Source organism: Mytilus galloprovincialis, chromosome 3 (assembly GCF_965363235.1).
Source record: "Mytilus galloprovincialis chromosome 3, xbMytGall1.hap1.1, whole genome shotgun sequence".
NCBI classification, from domain to species: domain Eukaryota; kingdom Metazoa; phylum Mollusca; class Bivalvia; order Mytilida; family Mytilidae; genus Mytilus; species Mytilus galloprovincialis.
Window position 1 is genome coordinate 28,178,729 of NC_134840.1, and position 18,017 is coordinate 28,196,745.

The following is an 18,017-nucleotide window of genomic DNA, read 5'->3' on the forward strand; positions in this document are numbered from 1 at the left end:
ATTTTCAATTAATAAAGAGAAAAAACATGCGATCATTGAAAAACAGACACTAGGAAGAACCACTTTTATAATTTCAACAGACTAGATATAGAATTACATTGTTTTTGCTGTTATCATGTTTGGTTGCCTAACCAATGATTTTAAAACTGCTGATTTATACTGTTATAAACCTTACTTATAACAAATGCATCTTTTTCGTATGAATCAAAATTTATATCGTTGTATATTATATGTATGTAAATATCAAACAGTTACGTTTGATTTATTCATGTTATTAAAACGAGTGCATATCAACATCTTAACCACCAGAATGACACTTAACAACAATACCTTATACTAAGCAACAGCAACCGTCGGTTTCTGCTCCTTGACGTTTTATGTAATCATTAATGTGTTAACCTTAGCCATGTTTCTAGTATTATGTCCTTTAGAATAAGCAGATTGAAGTCTTCAGGTTTAACATTAACTTTGTAATTTCTATTTATAAAATTAAGAGAGCATCAAAAAGAAAATTTTAAACTTATTCAATTCTCAAAAGAAGGTTGGAGTCATATAGTGCCAAAAAAAAAAAAAACTTCTTAGAAGGCAAGATTTTCGCATATCAAATGAAAGGTCGTAATGTGTAAATTTCGAATATAAAATTCCAGTCTCCATAAAATGACTGAGATGGAGAAAACAAGTGTTAAAAAAATGAGTCGGTCACATATTCAATCAAAGGTGTTCAAGTCTTAATAACAAACATCTTAATTTCAATCACGATGATTTACGTGGATCCCCATTAGAGTTGATAAGTGCGAAAAGTGAAAAGTTAGAGTAGGTATTAGTGTCGCATATATATCAGAGGATATATAGACAGTACAAAGTCATTACAAATACCAGACTCTCAGGGAAAAAAGAAGATCAAACTCCGAGGAAATTCAAAAAAGGAAAGTCCTTAATCAAATGACAATATCAATACCCTTTCAATTATTTTACCAACAATTGAGATGCTAGGTATATGATGTTATTTTAACTTTTTGAAAGTTCTGCTCTAAAGTGCGAGGAATTTGTATGTATTCCTAATCCAACTTTGTTATGTTAAATAAAAAAAATATAAATAATGATATCTGACTGTCTCTTTGTCTTGTGAAAAAAAGATCACCGTACCAAAATATACTTGTGTACGCCAGACGCACATTTCACCTTCTACAATATCACCAGTGACACTCGGATAAAACACACTTGAAAGGCCAAATAAACGAAATTGTGAAATCTAAAGGACAGGCAAACAATGTGAAAATACCATACCGTCTCCTTTGTTGGCAAAATGTCTCCTTGCCTTATCATACCGTCTCCTTGGGTTTTTTAAACTCTATTTCTAAACATTACAACTTTAATGTAAGTAATGTTAATGTTAAGTTTCGAACATGAGTATAATTAAACAATTTAAAGCACTCATCATACTCTACAAACCCTCAATGGATTAACAAATAAGCACACACATACGTTAATAAAAACTCTATTCTTTAAACTGAACATCGTAACAAAGACTTCCTTAAGACATAATTTTTTCCGGGTTATATATAATATTTAGCATTTGTATTGTATATGCTTAAAATTACAGAAAAACCTCATTACATATACTATTCGTAAATCTCTTTTTATGCCCCACCTACGATAGTAGAGGGGCATTATGTTTTCTGGTCTGTGCCTCCATTCGTCTGTGCGTCCGTCTGTGCGTCCGTCCGTCCGTTCGCTTCAGGTTAAAGTTTTTGGTCAAGGTAGTTTTTGAAGAAGTTGAAGTCCAATCAACTTGAAACTTAGTACACATGTTCCCCATGATATGATCTTTCTAATTTTAATGCCAAATTATAGTTTTGACCCCAATTTCATGGTCCACTGAACATAGAAAATGATAGTGCGAAGTCCAGGTTAAAGGTTTTGGTCAAGGTAGTTTTTGATGAAGTTAAAGTTACATCAACTTGAAACTTAGTACACATGTTCCCTATGATATGATCTTTCTAATTATAATTCCAAATTATAATTTTGACCCCAATTTCACGGTCCACTGAACACAGATATTGATAGTGCACATTCTTGTTTAACACTATAATTGATTTTTTATTGCACATATTGCTGTTTAACAATTAAACTTGGTGTACAGCATTCCACCATCCCTGTCAAAATGCCACTGAATATCCAGGGAGAATATTCAGTAAAATTAACTAATAAAAAACATTGATTTAAATATCTAAATACAGTTTCATAGTCCACTGCAACTCTCTTTCATCGAATTATGGAAATTTAATATGCAAGTCTTTGAATATATTACCGTATCGTGCCGTAACTATATGTATGTACACTCAATAAAGCGCTGCAGAAATGAAACGTTCAAAATGGGGGGAAGAGAAATAATCTCTTAGTAGTAAAGAAAGACACAGGTTTAGCTGTATCTGTGGATTTCGTCAATCAACTCAATGAAATACTGAGTAGCTGTAGTTAGCCTAGTCGTCGAACGTTGATTTGTTCATCTTTGCAGCGAATCAAATGACAGTTCAAGGATAAACTCAGCTATGTGCATTTACTTAAGAAGCTCAAGAGTCTTCTTCCGACCGGCAATAAAACGCTTGTGCAATTCAAGTGGCGTCTATTTGGCTATGCGGTATGTAGGCTTCTTTAATATTCACATTGTAAAATATGTTAATAAATTCCGAAGACTACCTTTATTAAACAAATATTTTTTTTATCATAAGAATTGAAAATGAATTCCATGATAATGAACAGACCACTAGGTCATTCTAGCATATATATATATAGCTATGTTAATAGAATAATAAAAGTAGGAAAAAATGACATGTTGGAAACTATAATGATCCGATGAATTTTGCCTTTGAGATCGTATTTCGTGTACGATTATTCTCTGTTTTGAGGTTAGAAGGATGGAAAAGGACTTGATTGGGTATTTTCATGTTCTCTCCATTTATCATGTTACTATATTATGAAACTATTTCATATATTAAGTTAAAACATTACAAGTTTTTTGAAGCGTGATTTTAAACAATGTCATCTGATTATTGATTAGTTAGCATGTTAACAATGTACCTGTAACCTTGAGGCTACTGCACAACGTTCATATTGGTTTCATTGGTGTAACATTTGGTGTAGAATTAACTAAATTTTCCCCTCAAATACAACATTTAAGTGTTATAAATTACGGTTTATAACAAACATTTGACTATTTAAATGAGATTTATCATAAATGTAAGTACCATTAATTATATTTTAACAAACTTTATAGAGAAAATAGTATGGAGTACCATAAAACAGTCTGATACTGCATATGTTCAGAAAAATTCGTATACAATGTTCAAAAATATATGTCAGAATACTTAGCTCATCCTGATCATTTAAGAGTATTTGTTTTTATATTCAAACTGATTTTAGCTTTTACCTTATATTAAATCAGACTGACATACTTCTCGGTGTTTGTCACTCGATGATTACTGTATAACCTTTTTATTTAATGGATTTTGTCTGAATGTGACATATATGGGCCTTAACATATAGATAACACCATATGGTATTGATTGAAAACTGTACAAATAGTTTGAAAATTATATATCAAATCGAAAACTAAGAGTGTTTACTCGCACCTCTGAAGAATACTAATGCGGGAGTTTCAAAGAAAGTCATGTACTTGGCCCCGTCTCGTTTCGAATTTAAGTCTAGGTAGATTGTTTGCGGATCACTCCTTTGTAAACTAGTACCTTTTCTCTTCTCACAAACATTTATGAATAACTTTTGATAATATTACCAACATAGGAAACATAATGCATTGTGAAAATACAAGATTATATGTTCTTGATAAATTGAAATGTGTATATTAGATAGAGCAAATTATCATATACAATAGGGTTGATATTTTAAACGCATCAATTTAATTAATCGAATGCAACATTATTGTCTAAAACGTACAATAAAAATCCTTGGTTTTTGTTTCTTTGTCATGTAACGAACATTTTGTAATTATACTGCACTTCAATGGGCATCATGATTTTTATTTATTTGTGAAATTAGTTTGTATTGTTGTTGTTTCTATTAAATCATTAGGTTAACTCGAATTTTTACTCACCAGGGGCGGATCCAGCCATTTTAAAAAATGGGGGCCCAACCCAGAGTAAAGGGGGGTTCCAACTATATGCTCCCATTCAAATGCATTGATCGTCTAAAAAAAGGGGGTTACAACCCCTGGACCCCCCCCCCCCCCCCCCCCTGGATCCGCCACTGCTCACCAAGACAGATCAGTGAATTGCACAATTGCAATTAACCTCATTCGTTAAAAAAGAGTACGACACAACAATTAACGATCATATTATACACATCCTAATAAGATGTCTTAAATGAAAACATATACACATACACTTAAAAACTTAACCTTGTAGCACATAGATAGTTTTCCTTGTAATTTTCCGTGTTCCTTGTATGGTTGAGTTTCGTTAATATTGATCTCCAGTGTATCGAGTTGTGACAGATTTTCATAAGAAAACGGACAACAGTTAAAAGTAAGAACACATATTCTGTCAAAATACGGTCCAAGCCACTTTGGAATCCCTTAATCCAATTCTTTATTAGCATATCATGGTTTCACCTGTCTGTTTTGGAACAGCCAATTAATGAGGATTCAAAGGTTTGAGCTTGAGTGTTTTATGATTTTTTTTTATCTGGAATTGATGAATATTTTTTTGTAATAATATTCATTATCTTCTAATGAAAAATCACGCACCATGGGTATATATTCTTCTCCAGTACTATTGGAACATTTAAAGAACCCCAAAAACAACATAAAATAATAATATAGGCGACCAGACCAGGGGCGAAAGTGATTGGTAGCGATCTCCGAGGGAAGAGATACTTTCAATACCTTGTCTAACATTTGTCTTTACCCCTGTCTCAACTATTGCACTAACATGCACATAATAAAATAAAAAAAACATCACAAATTCATTATTTATCTATAAAATACATTAGAAACTTGTTTGATGTCAACAACATCAATAGCCATGGTGTTCTTGAAAGTTCTGTGCATGCTATATTTCCTTCAGATCAAAATATTTTTAATTTATCTTCATACATGATTAAACGGTCGTGTTTAAAGTCTTTAAATAACAAAATTAACTTTATGCTGGAATATTGTAATTACTTGAGATATGTCTAATTGTTTTCTGCTTTTTCAGGATAAAAGTGAGAGGTAACATGATTGGGATTGAAGGAAGATGTCTATACGTCACCGTTGTCTTCCTGCCCATCGAATATATAGAAACTTGCTGATGACAATATTTGCTACGTCATGTTTTCTTTGTTTTACGTTATTCACACACCCGTTAATAATGGTGCATAATAATTGCGTACATTGTTCTGTTTCAAATAACTATTTACAAAAAATCGTCCACGAAATTTACATAAATGGATCATCTGCGAAACAACCCATTAACCCAACCAATATCGAATATATTCATGAACCATTACATGTTTGCGATCTGCATATAGGGCCGGATTTTTTATTAGTGCTAGTGAAATCAGATGCTTCGAATATAGCTCATCGAATGTCCATCAGACAAACATGGGGGAATATATCACATCCTCATATAAAAGTTATATATCTTCTAGGATATTATAGTGTTGTTCAGGATATGATTGATATAGAATCTAAAACATACAAAGATGTTTTACAAGGAGATTTTGTTGATATTTACGATAACAATATGAACAAAACGGCTATGGCATACCAGTATGCTGTAGAAAATTGTGGCAATACTCAGTTTCTGTTTTTCGTAGATGATGACTTTTTCATAAACATTTTGAAAGTTAATAAGTATTTAAAAACACTACCTGATACTCTCAAATCGAACCTGTTTTCCGGATGTATCATTAAAAGAGCGAAGCCGTATAGGAACAAATCTTCGAAATGGTACATAACTCGAGAGGAATACCCGTATGATATTTATCCAAACTATCCGTCCGGTGGTGCTATTCTCATGTCGATGACTATAGCCAAGTTATTAAAAACGGCATTTCCATATGTGCAATACATTCATATAGACGACGCCTATCTAGGAATAGTGGCTCAAAAACTCAAGCTTCCATTACATAATGATGAACGATTTGATGTTGTGCATACACCACCTATGCGCTTGAAAACTATTTTTGCATCTCATGGCTATGGAGATCACAGACAACTTTTGGTCATCTGGGATGTCTTTCTAGCAACAATGTCTTTAAATTCGTCCACAGATCTCAATAAACAATTACAGAAATCATGAATACGATAGCTTTAATTTTACAAATTATTTTGAATTGGTATCTTTTTCTTAAATATTTTATTAAAGCTTGATACGTCATAGAAGTAAGTAAGTTGAACTTTATTTTGATTCGGCATATTGACAAACATACTACAACATAAGCTCTAATGAGCTTTTCGCCGAATATATGCATTCCATTTTTGAATTGTTATCATATACACACAGAAACAATGATATATTTATCTTGAAGTATCAGATAACGAGAATTCAATCTTGAAATACAGGTCAAGTTGATTTTTAGAAAAAAAAATTTAAAATTTGAAACCGGAACTCAAAGGAACCGAAGCATTTATATATTAATTTTCTTGCAAATTATCTGTAAAAACTTTTCATTTAAGTGTCCATATATAAAACATTTAATCGGAAGAATTTGGCGTTTGAGGTTGGTCTGGTCTGTTTTACTGTCCAATATTTTTTGGTAATTCTTGATAGGCTTTTTATGTCGTATTGAAGTGTTTGTCACCGTAATATTCTGAAAAAGATTCCCTTCGTGTTGGCTTTTCTATTGAAATATACTGGATTTTCTCTGTACTATAATAGGAAAATAAGAATTTATAAATAATAAATTTCACCCAAAATTTCAGAGATTAGGATAACGATTTTTGTAATATCTGATGATCAGAACAGACACCTAATATAATGATCGATTGAATTTAATTTGCTTAACGTCCATTGGCAAAACATTATATGAACCACGATGAACAGTTGGAAATTTGGACGACCACAGAAAAATGTGGGTATGTTTAATTTTACAAGTTGTGTTATGTCATTTGGCGTCATTCGTCAGTTGTTCGTTTTAACTTGTTATACTAGAATATAACATCTTCTAAACCTTTCTCTTCTGAATTTTTTCATGAGTTATCCTTTCAAAATGTAATCCAATAAATATTTACAGTAGGCGTTCAATTCATAAAAATGTTCATCTTTTATTGACTGAAAGACCAATCATTTGTTTCCGTCATTGTTTTCAATCATACGAACATTACCCGTGGTGTATGAATAAAGGCAACAGTAGTATACCACTGTTCAAAACTCGTAAATCTATGGACAAAAAAACAAAATCAGGGTAACAAACTAAAACTGAGGGAAACTCATTAAATATAAGAGGAGAACAACGGAACAACATTAAAATGTAACACACACAGCATTAGACAAAATCCGATGAGAATAACCAATATAACATCAAAACCAAATACATGAATTTGGGATAGAAAAGTACCGTGATATGTCTTACACTCTAATATAGGAGAAAACAAACGACACAACAGAAACACAACGTATAATGTTACACATACAGAAACGAACTATGATATAACAATGACTTGGTACAGGACATTTTTAAAGAAAAGAAATGGTGGGTTGAACCTGGTTTTGTGGCATGCCAAACCTCGCACTTTAATGGCATTGTTAAATATAACATTAAAATGACAACATAATAATACAGGACTTCAATACAAATAAATAGGAGAACGTATTAGGCAAAGAAACACATGAATAATAGATAACAGAAGGCATCACGTTTTAAAATTCAATACGTCAAAACCGCGCCTCGTCCACACAAGACTTACCAGTGACGCCCAGATATAAAAGTTCGAAAGTCAAAAAAGGTTACAAAGTTGTACAGCTCTGAGGATCAAAAGTTGAAAAAGGTTGTGCCAAATACGGCTAGGGTTTTCTGCTTGTGATAAGAACATCCTTATTATTTATAACAATTTATGCTATTGCAAACAGTAAATTTTATCAAATGAATTTTGATTTACATGATAAAACTGACGTCTTAACTAGTTAACACAAAACTTTAAAATATGGCTACATAATCAATCAATACTATTTTTTTCGCATTGTTCGTTTACTTGCAAATGCTTGTGCTTTTTCAAAAACGATAGTTTGAGTGTTAGGGAAAAATGCACAATTAATATAAACATACATAGCAATAAATTATTATCCTTTGATATACATGTAGTATAATGATTAAAATTTGATAAATGTTTTACGAGCTTGACATCCTTTTTTGTGCCGCTTTCAGCTTTATGACGTATAAATATTTATCGTGGAATGATCCTGCTTTCAGCTCTCTAATGAAAAAAAGGTTTTGGTAATCATGTAATTAATTCGAAAATCTGTATAAAGTAATTTACTGCTGTTTTTTTTTTTTTTTTTTGTATACAACGTCAAATAGCTGAAGTTTTCATATAAAGATGTCATTTCAAAATAGATAGCTCATAAAATATTAAGCAAATATCAATCAGTATTGTGAATAAATATCTTATGATAATAATATATTGCTGTATATGTATATCAACTATCCATATTTCGAGATTGTCAACTCATTTTTTTTATATGACTTCTTAAATTTGCTATTGTTTTCCAGAGCATTACCGGTTTGTGTTCGGGGCATATAATTCTATAATAATGTGTTGCTTTCATAGGGTTGATTTCTTGTAATTTTGTTTATTTTCATATGACATGAGAGCATATAAAACCAAATGATTCGTTTTCAGTCAATATAATTATTTTCACAGATAAAAAGTTGGCTAAGGTACTTATTTTCCTGTACCCGTGTCATTGTGTTTAAACAAAGAGACATGCGTAGAGTCTATGCTCACTTTAGTACAAAATTGTAAAATTTCCCATGACTCCTACTTTAACGATGATAACAACATGTTATTAAGTGCATGTCTCGGAAGCGTTTTTTTCTGGATTTACCTTCATCAAGAAAGCTCAAATGCGAATATTTGAAAGCTGAGGCTGTGTAAAAACCGATACAGTTGAAAAGCTACTAGTATATAACCCAAATTGTAAATTCATAAAAATACTGAAATTCGAGGAAAATTAAAATAAGAGAGTCCCTGATCAAATGGCAAAATCTAAAGCGGTAACACATCAATGAATGGACAATAACTGTTATATTCCCGACTTGGTACAGGCATTTACTACATGGTGATTAAACCCTCTCACTTGTATGATAGTCGCATACAATTCTATTATATTGACAATGATGTGTGAACAAAACAAACATACATAATAGGAAAAAAATGTCAAAAATAGGGGTACAGCAGTCAACATTGTGTTATTATCTAATTACTTAGTCCGAGATTACTCTGACGTCCAACGGCTGTTTTGCCAGACAAGCTGGGGCCGTGGGACGTCAGAGCTCGTCCCATATCAAGTGGATATTTGCCCACCCAAAATAGATGCGCTGCTTCGTCGCTTCTGGTGCCGACTGACGGCCTTGGAATTATATAAATCGGGCATCAATCTGTTCATTTTTCATTTATCTCTTCATTTATGTAAGTTTCACCTACCTGCCAACCTTTATTTTCTCATCATTAGACAGTTTTCACAGTGACCCATCGATTTCGGCATTTTGCCTTTCATTTTCAAAGATTATCACATGACCACGAGAAAACAGTGATGATTTATGTAAATGACCATAATGTAACACCTCGTTCATTTACAATGCAAGTTATCTAAATGTCCGAGAGCTTCCGATTGTAACGTGGTCGGAACTAAATGCTTCATACCGATCTCCTGTAAAGGAGGTGAAAAATCATGGTTTGCTACTAAATGTTAATCATCGATCTCCTATAAAGGAGGTGAAAAAATATAAATATTTGCATATTTTGAGTCTCGAGACAACGAACTCTCTCGTAACTTGACGTCCATTTGAAAGTGAAAGTCAAAATGCCGAAATCGATGGGTCACTGTGAAAACTGTCTAATAATGAGAAAATAAAGGTTGGCAGGTAAGTGAAACTTACATAAATGAAGAGACAAATGAAAAATGAACAGATTGATGCCCGATTTATATAATTCCAAGGCCGTCAGTCGGCACCAGAAGCGACAAAGCAGCGCATCTATTTTGGGTAGGGAAATATCCACTTTTTGATATGGGACGAGCTCTGACGTCCCACGGCCCCAGCTTGTCTGGCAAAACAGCCGTTGGACGTTAGAGTAATCTCGGACTACTAATTACTATAAAACCAAACAAATGTATAAACAGACATTAACCATGGCACAATAACACAACCGAATGAAATCTATAAGTACAGAGCCACGTCATATGTAAGAAAGATACGCAAAAAGATATATAGACGAAACCCATTCGCAAAAAATGAAAGAAAGGAATACAAAAATTCATAAAAACATCTAAGCAAATCTAAGGTCAACTTTGCCTGAGTGAGTGGAACCTTAGTTATATAATAATTTTAAAATTTATAATAGACAATCTTAGAAAGGTCTGTTATTTAAAATCATCATAAGTGGACACCAACAAGTCAACTTTAGTACGAGTAGGACTTGTAAAAAGTCTATGCATATATGTAGCTTCACAAGAAACGAACCCGTTCTCCATAAAACAGCTTTTAAACTTCATATTATTACAAATAATTCCGTTTATTAAAGCGTCTGGTCAAACATCTTCATGAGAAATCACTGTGTTACAATAACAACAACAACAAAAAACGGTCCAAGTTCTTCCAACAATTTCAACTTACAGGGGCACTAGCTACGAGATATATAAAAAATTGAAAGTATGATTTTTTGGTTCAATCATTAATGAAAGTGAAAAAGTGAAATAATAATTTGCTTTTATCAGCTAAATGGTTCAATTTTGTCAAATTAAGCTAATAAACATTGATAATGAATTATGCACTTGCAAGTGAATAACTCGACCTCATTAAGTCCATATGCATGTGAACTCCAATTTAACCCCGTTGAAAGTGATAGAATAACGCATGCATTGTCCGTGTACGGGTTTTTAAAGGAAAAGAATGTCAACATTGAAAGTAAAACAAAGGTAAATAATTTGATTAACTGATTCGATCCACACAAAATCATTCTTATAAAGGTAACAAGAGTGCACACGCTGAAATGTCTCGCCTTCTTTACTAATCATTGATATTATGTAGATAGTCATAAATATAAAGCTTTATTACAACTGTCACATAAACTTAACATTAACCAAGAAAACTAAACATTGACCAATGAACCATATGAAAATTAGGTCAAGGTCAGTTGGACAATGCCAGACAGAAATGCACAGCTAACTATTCTTCCGTACAGCAAATGTAGTTGACCTATTGCTTATAGATTACACGAAAAACAGACCAAAACACAAAATCTTAACACTGAGTAATGAACCGTGAAAAGGAGGTCACGGTCAAATAAAACTTACGCAACTGACAATTAGATCATATAATATTTCCATACACCAAATATAGTTGACCATATAGAATTAGAAAAAAAAGACCAAAAGTCAAAAACTTAACTATAACCACTGAACCATGAAAATGAGGTCAAGGTCAGATGACATCTGTCAGTTGGACATGTACACCTTATACAGTCCTTCCATACACCAAATATACAAGACCTATTGCTTATAGTATCTGAGTTATGGATTTGACCACCAAAACTAAACCTTGTTTACTGATCTATGAAATGAGGTCAAGGTCAAGTGAAAACTATCTGACGGGCATGAGGACCTTGCAAGGTACACAATACCAAATATAGTTATCATTTTACTTATAATAAGGGAGAATTTAACATTTCAAAAAATCTTAACTTTTTTTTCAAGTAGTCACTGAACCATGAAAATGAGGTCAAGGACATTGGACATGTGACTTACGGAAACTTCGTAACATGAGGCATCTATATACAAAGTATGAAGCCTCCAGGGCTTCCACCTTCTAAAATATAAAGCTTTTAAGGTTTATGACCCCTTCTGTAGCCATTTTTGTACGAATTTTTTAAACTTCAATTGTATCAAAACTACAGATATAATGAATAATAAAGATAGGCCATTTTTTACACATACCGAGGGGAAACTTGATGCAAAGCATTATTATTAACTGTTTCATTGCATTTAATAGAAAAAGAGTACTTTGTGGCAAATAAACCAAGATTTTTATCGAAAATCCACAGCCTTTATTACAGAGATTTTTGTTATAAAATTTGAAACATAGATTACTCACTTGCTTTTCTATGATGTGCTAGTGTTTATTTTTTACAAAAAGTTCTAACCAACCTGTAAATTCCAAAATACCTCGAGCTGAGTCACTAAAGTCGAGCGCACCCTAAAAGGTGTACTTGATTTGGTCCATATTTATGTTTGTTTTTACCAATAACTACATTAATCAACTTGTTTTAAGGAAATAAATACTAGCACTGCATGCAATAATGCTATATCTATCAGTCATTAAATTGCCAAATATGAGATGACAAGGATAAAGGGTGTGGATTTTCTATAAAACTTCCATATGTTTAACATTGAATCAACACCAGGGTACATAATCCTTAAGAAGTGAGCTAACACCGCCGCCGCCGGATCACTATCCCTATGTCGAGCTTTCTGCAACTAAAGTTGTAGGCTCGACAAAACCGACGATAAACATACATTTTTAATCAATAACACAAAATTTAACAGACCTATCAAAATCCAATAGCACTAGTTGCTAAATCTATTTATATCTGTGTTTATGTTTACATCGCTTATATGGTCATAGAAGGTCAACTCGATAGTTAATTAGATGGCGTCTTGGCTAAATTTCACACGAAACGAAGCAACATCTTATTGAGACCATGTCCTGTAAATTGTTTATTTGATATTTTTGATAGTTTGGGGAAAATGTTTTACATTGTTATCAATAAAATATGACAATCTGAGTCAAATCGGTGAACATAAATTTGGCAGCTAGTGTCCCTTTAACATGAACACAAATAAGCATACAAGGATGTAGTGTCTTATAGAAGTTGCATTCAGATAATATCATTATGGAACAATAGCAAAATAATGGTCAAATTCACACAACTCTGCAATTTTCTCAAAACAAAATGACAGTATAGTGTGGCTCACTAAATATAATGACACACAATCTTACATATTACATAAAATAAAGATTGATATAAAATAAAAGAAAATTTGAGATATGTAAATAAAGGCGACCGTAGTATATCACTGTTCAAAAGTCATAAATCGATTGAAATGAAAATAAATCTGACTTGCAAACTAAAACAGGGGGAAACACATCAACTATAAGAAGAAAACAACGGAACAATAGAAACACGGAATTGCAACTAAAATAACCTCCAACATACATAGAAAAAAGTAAAATCACAAAAACATACTTATATGTAGAAACGAACTACTTGATAACAACTGCAATATTCCTGACTTGGTGCAATAGCCGACACAAATGTATGGTAACAATGATATTCATCTTCATATGAGTATATAAATGATTGATGCTTTTCGTTCATGTGTGTTGTTATATGGTGAATATATAGCCTTGCATTGGCGATAAATGTATTTGTATTGAGAACTAAACTAAAATCATAAAAGATCTATTTGTGAAAAAAACCTATCTGAACTACGAAATTAAAATCAGATGGACGAAAAAATGAATTGCAAGTATTCACCAGTATCGTTGTGCGAATTTTACCATTACTATGTCGCTGCCACAGTTGGTGGTATTTTTGTTCTCGATGGTATCGCCAAATCAGTAGTCTGTGTTGACAAGAAAAAAAAGTATTAAATAAAGGCAACAGTAGTATACCGCTGTTCAAAACTCGTAGATCTATGGACAAAAAACAAAATTGGGGTAACAAACCAAAACTGAGGGAAACGCATTAAATATAAGAGGAGAACAACGACACAACATTAAAATGTAACACACACAGAAACCGAATAAGCATTAGACAAAATCAATGAGAATGACAAATATAACATCAAAACCAAATACATGAATTTGGGATAGAAAAGTACAGTGACACGTCTTATAGTAATGTGAATTCACACTAAAATATACGAGAAAACAAACGACATGTAACGGAAACACAACGTAAAAATATTACACACAGAAACGAACTATGATATAACAATGTCCATTTTCCTGACATGGTACAGGACATTATTAAAGACAAAAATGGTGGGTTGAACAAATTATAACAAATATACCAAACTCCGTGAAAAATTGAAAGTCCCGTCCAAAAAATCTGACCAAATCAAATGTTAGACTTTATCAAACAACGAATTATAATTGATAATGTTATATCTATAGCTGAGTTGTTACATAACTTTGAGGTGCTCGAACGATTAAGGATTTTCTATCCAGTAACAGATAACCTAAGTTTAATTTTGCAAAACCTTTCGGACGCTTGAGTCTTCAAATAACATTTTTCTAATTTTTCTCTCGACAGTCACTGGAGAGCCTTTTGTAGACGAAACGCGGTTATGACCTGGTTGATTAATTGGCGAGTTTTTATTTCTCTTACATTGAATTATTATTGATATTGTCAGAATCATAAATTAACTTTCACAAAACTTTGAATATTTGAAATACTTAGGCTGTTCTACCTCAGGAATAGATTACCTTAGCTGTATTTAGCGAAATGTTTAGGAATGTTTGGTCCTCAATGCTCTTGAACTTAGTATTTTATTTGGCCTTTTCAACACTTTTTTTCGAGCGTCACTGATGAGTCTTTTGTAGATGTAAATGCGTATCTGGTGCAAATATAAAATTTCAATCCTGGTATTTATGATAAGTATATTAATCTGTGGAAGCTGCAAAAACTAAACTATTCTTTCCGTGAATTAAAAGCATTTGATATATGCTGTTTGTGCTTCTTTGTTTAATATTTGTTTGTTTTTGTTCTAATTAAGATTGTGACACAGTGATGACTGCTATATCCCTATTTTGACAATATACCCTGTTATGTCTGTTTTGTTGACGCATCTTTGTAGATATAATGGAACTTGACGCGACTGTCATACAAGTGAGAGGCTTAGCGCTATAAAACCAGGTTCAATCCACCATTTACCTGTACCAAGTCCGAAATATGACAGTTGTTGTCCATTCGTTTGATCAGTTCTATTATTTGATTTTGTCATTTGATTTGGAATCGACTTTCCGTTTTGAATTTTCCTCGTAGCTCAATTTTTTTTTGTTGATTTCACTTTTTAAATCACTAATAGAAAAGGAAATAGAAACACCATTTTAAAATCAACATCAATACATTAAGAGTCACAGAGATAACTGTAAAGGTGTTTTAAAAGCGTAATAACCAGCTGCCATAAAATTTGTCATAAGGATATTTGCTATGGTTGCCCCGAATACAAAGGACTATGGTGTTTTCTCTAACCAATTAAGCAGGGTTTTCTTATTTATATCCCAGTGAAGATGAAAAAAAAGGTTTCAAGAAAAGAACAACAGGAACTCTTTGATTTGAAATATAAGTCATTTAAATATGAGATGTAACTCAGAGAGAATTCTTCTTTTCTAAATCTTCTTTTCGTTCCAAAGTCATATTTTGCACTTGAGCAGTTCAATTGAATGTATCTGAAACGGAATTGGAAGCTATCAACAGTAAGTAAAAGTTATCTGTACATATATATTTAATCATGCTATCTTGCTGTATAGTTGAGGTGTGGCAGAATTCAGTGTATAGTATTGAATTTGTTCCTGAAGTCATCCAACAAAAACCCGGGATTCATCAAAAACAATTGTAGTTTGTTTCATTCTTGAAAGGAAATAAACAAATTTAATCATCTTATTCACTCCTGTTTGGCCGACTTTGTCATTGTTTATGGTTCTTCTTTCTCCTAATGTATGGGTATTGTTTAATATATCAATATAAATAGGAGAAATAGGATACTAGTAATTGCCAATGAGAAAACTCTCCATAATGACCAGGATGTGTTTTCTAAATGATTCCAAATGCCGTTATATTCACGTATATAGTTACACAAAGAAACATGATTGTATACAACTTTTTTGTTTTAAATCTGACTAAGACATAGAAGCCACTGCAATATTAATATTTATATCCAATATGAGAGGAAACTAGACACTCTATGGGGCCTGTTTTTCTCATCTTGTATTTCGTTATAAAAATTAATATTCATACTTAATGGTACTTATATTTGAGTGTGAATGCTTAGTCCGTTTCTGTGTATGTTACATTTTAATGTTGTGTCGTTGTTCTCCTCTTAATGCGTTTCCCTCAGTTTTAGTTTGTTACCCCAATTTTGTTTTTTTGTCCATAGATTTACGAGTTTTGAACAGCGGTATACTACTGTTGCCTTTATTTATGTTGTTTTCCAATACAGGATCCTCACGGTTTCGGTGTTACTGTTTACACTTGTGCTATATAGATATAGGAAGATGTGGTATTAGTGCCAATGAGACAACTCTCCATCCAAGTAACAATTTATAAAAGTAAACCATTATAGGTCAAGGTACGGCCTTCAACACGGAGCCTTGGCTCAAACTAAACAGTAAGCTATAAAGAGTCTAAAAAATTACTAGTGTAAAACCATGCATTCAAACTGGAAAAACAACGGTCTAGTCTATTTAAAACGAGAAACTAGAAATACTTATGAACCACATAAACAGACGACAACCACTGAACATCAGATTGTCCTTTTTATGTATTTACTTTGTCCATTTTATGTATTTGCCATGTCCATTTTATTTATTTTCTATATCCATTTTATGTATTTTCTATGTCTATTTTATGTATTTGCTATGTCCATTTTATGTATTTGCTATGAACTTGTAGTACCTGTGGCGTATTGTCTATGAAATATATTGCATGTCTTTATCGCGTCCCCTTTGATTCTTCTATATGTAGGTAGCTTTAGTTTCTTCAGTCTTCTGGGTATATTGATTTGTTAAAACTTGGTATTTGTCGTGTTGCTCGTTTTTGTACATACTCAATACATTTTTAAATTATTCCTTTTTAAAGGTGCCCATACTGAACTAGCATAGTCTAAGTTCTTTTTCAATAAGGTTGTGTACAGTGAAAGGAAAATTTCAGCAGATTTTTAAATGATACAATGCAACAATAAAATTTTTATTGAATCAAACCTGTTTTGACAAAATCCTCTTCCGCTGTCGATTTTCGGCCCTGTTGAAATATTTCTATATTCTGTCTAGCTGATTAGTTTTTCTGCTTAGAATTTCTCTTTTTCTATTATGTTTTCAATATCATAGGCATAATTACCCAAAATATGTAATAGTCATCATTTAAGGGCAACACATCTTATATTGAGCTGGCTGACTACTTATATTAAATTAAATTTTAATATGAAGGGATGATTTCAATTTTACCGCTTGGAACTCTTAGTTTAATAGCTTATTGGTGAGCATTAACACTCTTCCAAGGAAATCATAATAGGAAACACAAGCTCTGGAATATCGCATCAACTGGGCGACATATACTCCTTATGTAAATGCTGCTCGAAGCTGCTCGAATCATCGGTTGCTACATAGAAATGGAAAGTTTACAATTCTAGATGTAAGTCATGATATTAGGTAGACTTGACTAGTTAGTGTATCCTTATCTCAAGATCGATTGGATAGATTCATTTGACAAATATGTTTATAAGTGAGAGAAAATAATCTATATAGCGGATAGTGAAGTTAAAGGATACTGTGTCTTCTGTTCCTTTTTCCTAGAAAGTGCCTGTATAAAGTCTGTCTCACATGAATAAAGGATCAAGTCACAGCTGGTTCTTGTGTATTAAGATATTTGCCACTACTTGCATTCTACCCTATGTTTGTACTTTTATTTTTTACCATTGGTTACCTGGATAACATCGGAATTGTCCGACACTTTTTTGTAAATAATTACTCTAATGATGATTATGACCAAGGTTCTGATTGTTCAGGTTATTTATGAG

At 32.4% G+C, this 18,017-nt stretch overlaps 1 protein-coding gene across 5 annotated transcripts in view; it reads left to right on the forward strand.

The window, feature by feature from the left end:
• LOC143067608 (beta-1,3-galactosyltransferase brn-like) overlaps nt 1-6,386 on the forward strand; it is a 29,940-nt gene extending 23,554 nt beyond the window's left edge. For 3 of the 5 annotated variants that reach the window (XM_076240976.1, XM_076240975.1, XM_076240977.1), the window contains one exon: nt 5,214-6,386. In XM_076240976.1, the coding sequence (XP_076097091.1) occupies nt 5,253-6,299 (1,047 nt within the window). In that variant the 5' untranslated portion in view covers nt 5,214-5,252 and the 3' untranslated portion in view covers nt 6,300-6,386. Of the gene's footprint in view, nt 1-2,496; nt 2,642-3,117; nt 3,241-5,213 lie in introns of those variants that run through there. The other 2 variants (XM_076240979.1, XM_076240978.1) reach the window with 2 other exon arrangements.
• The last annotated feature ends 11,631 nt before the right edge of the window (nt 6,387-18,017 follow it).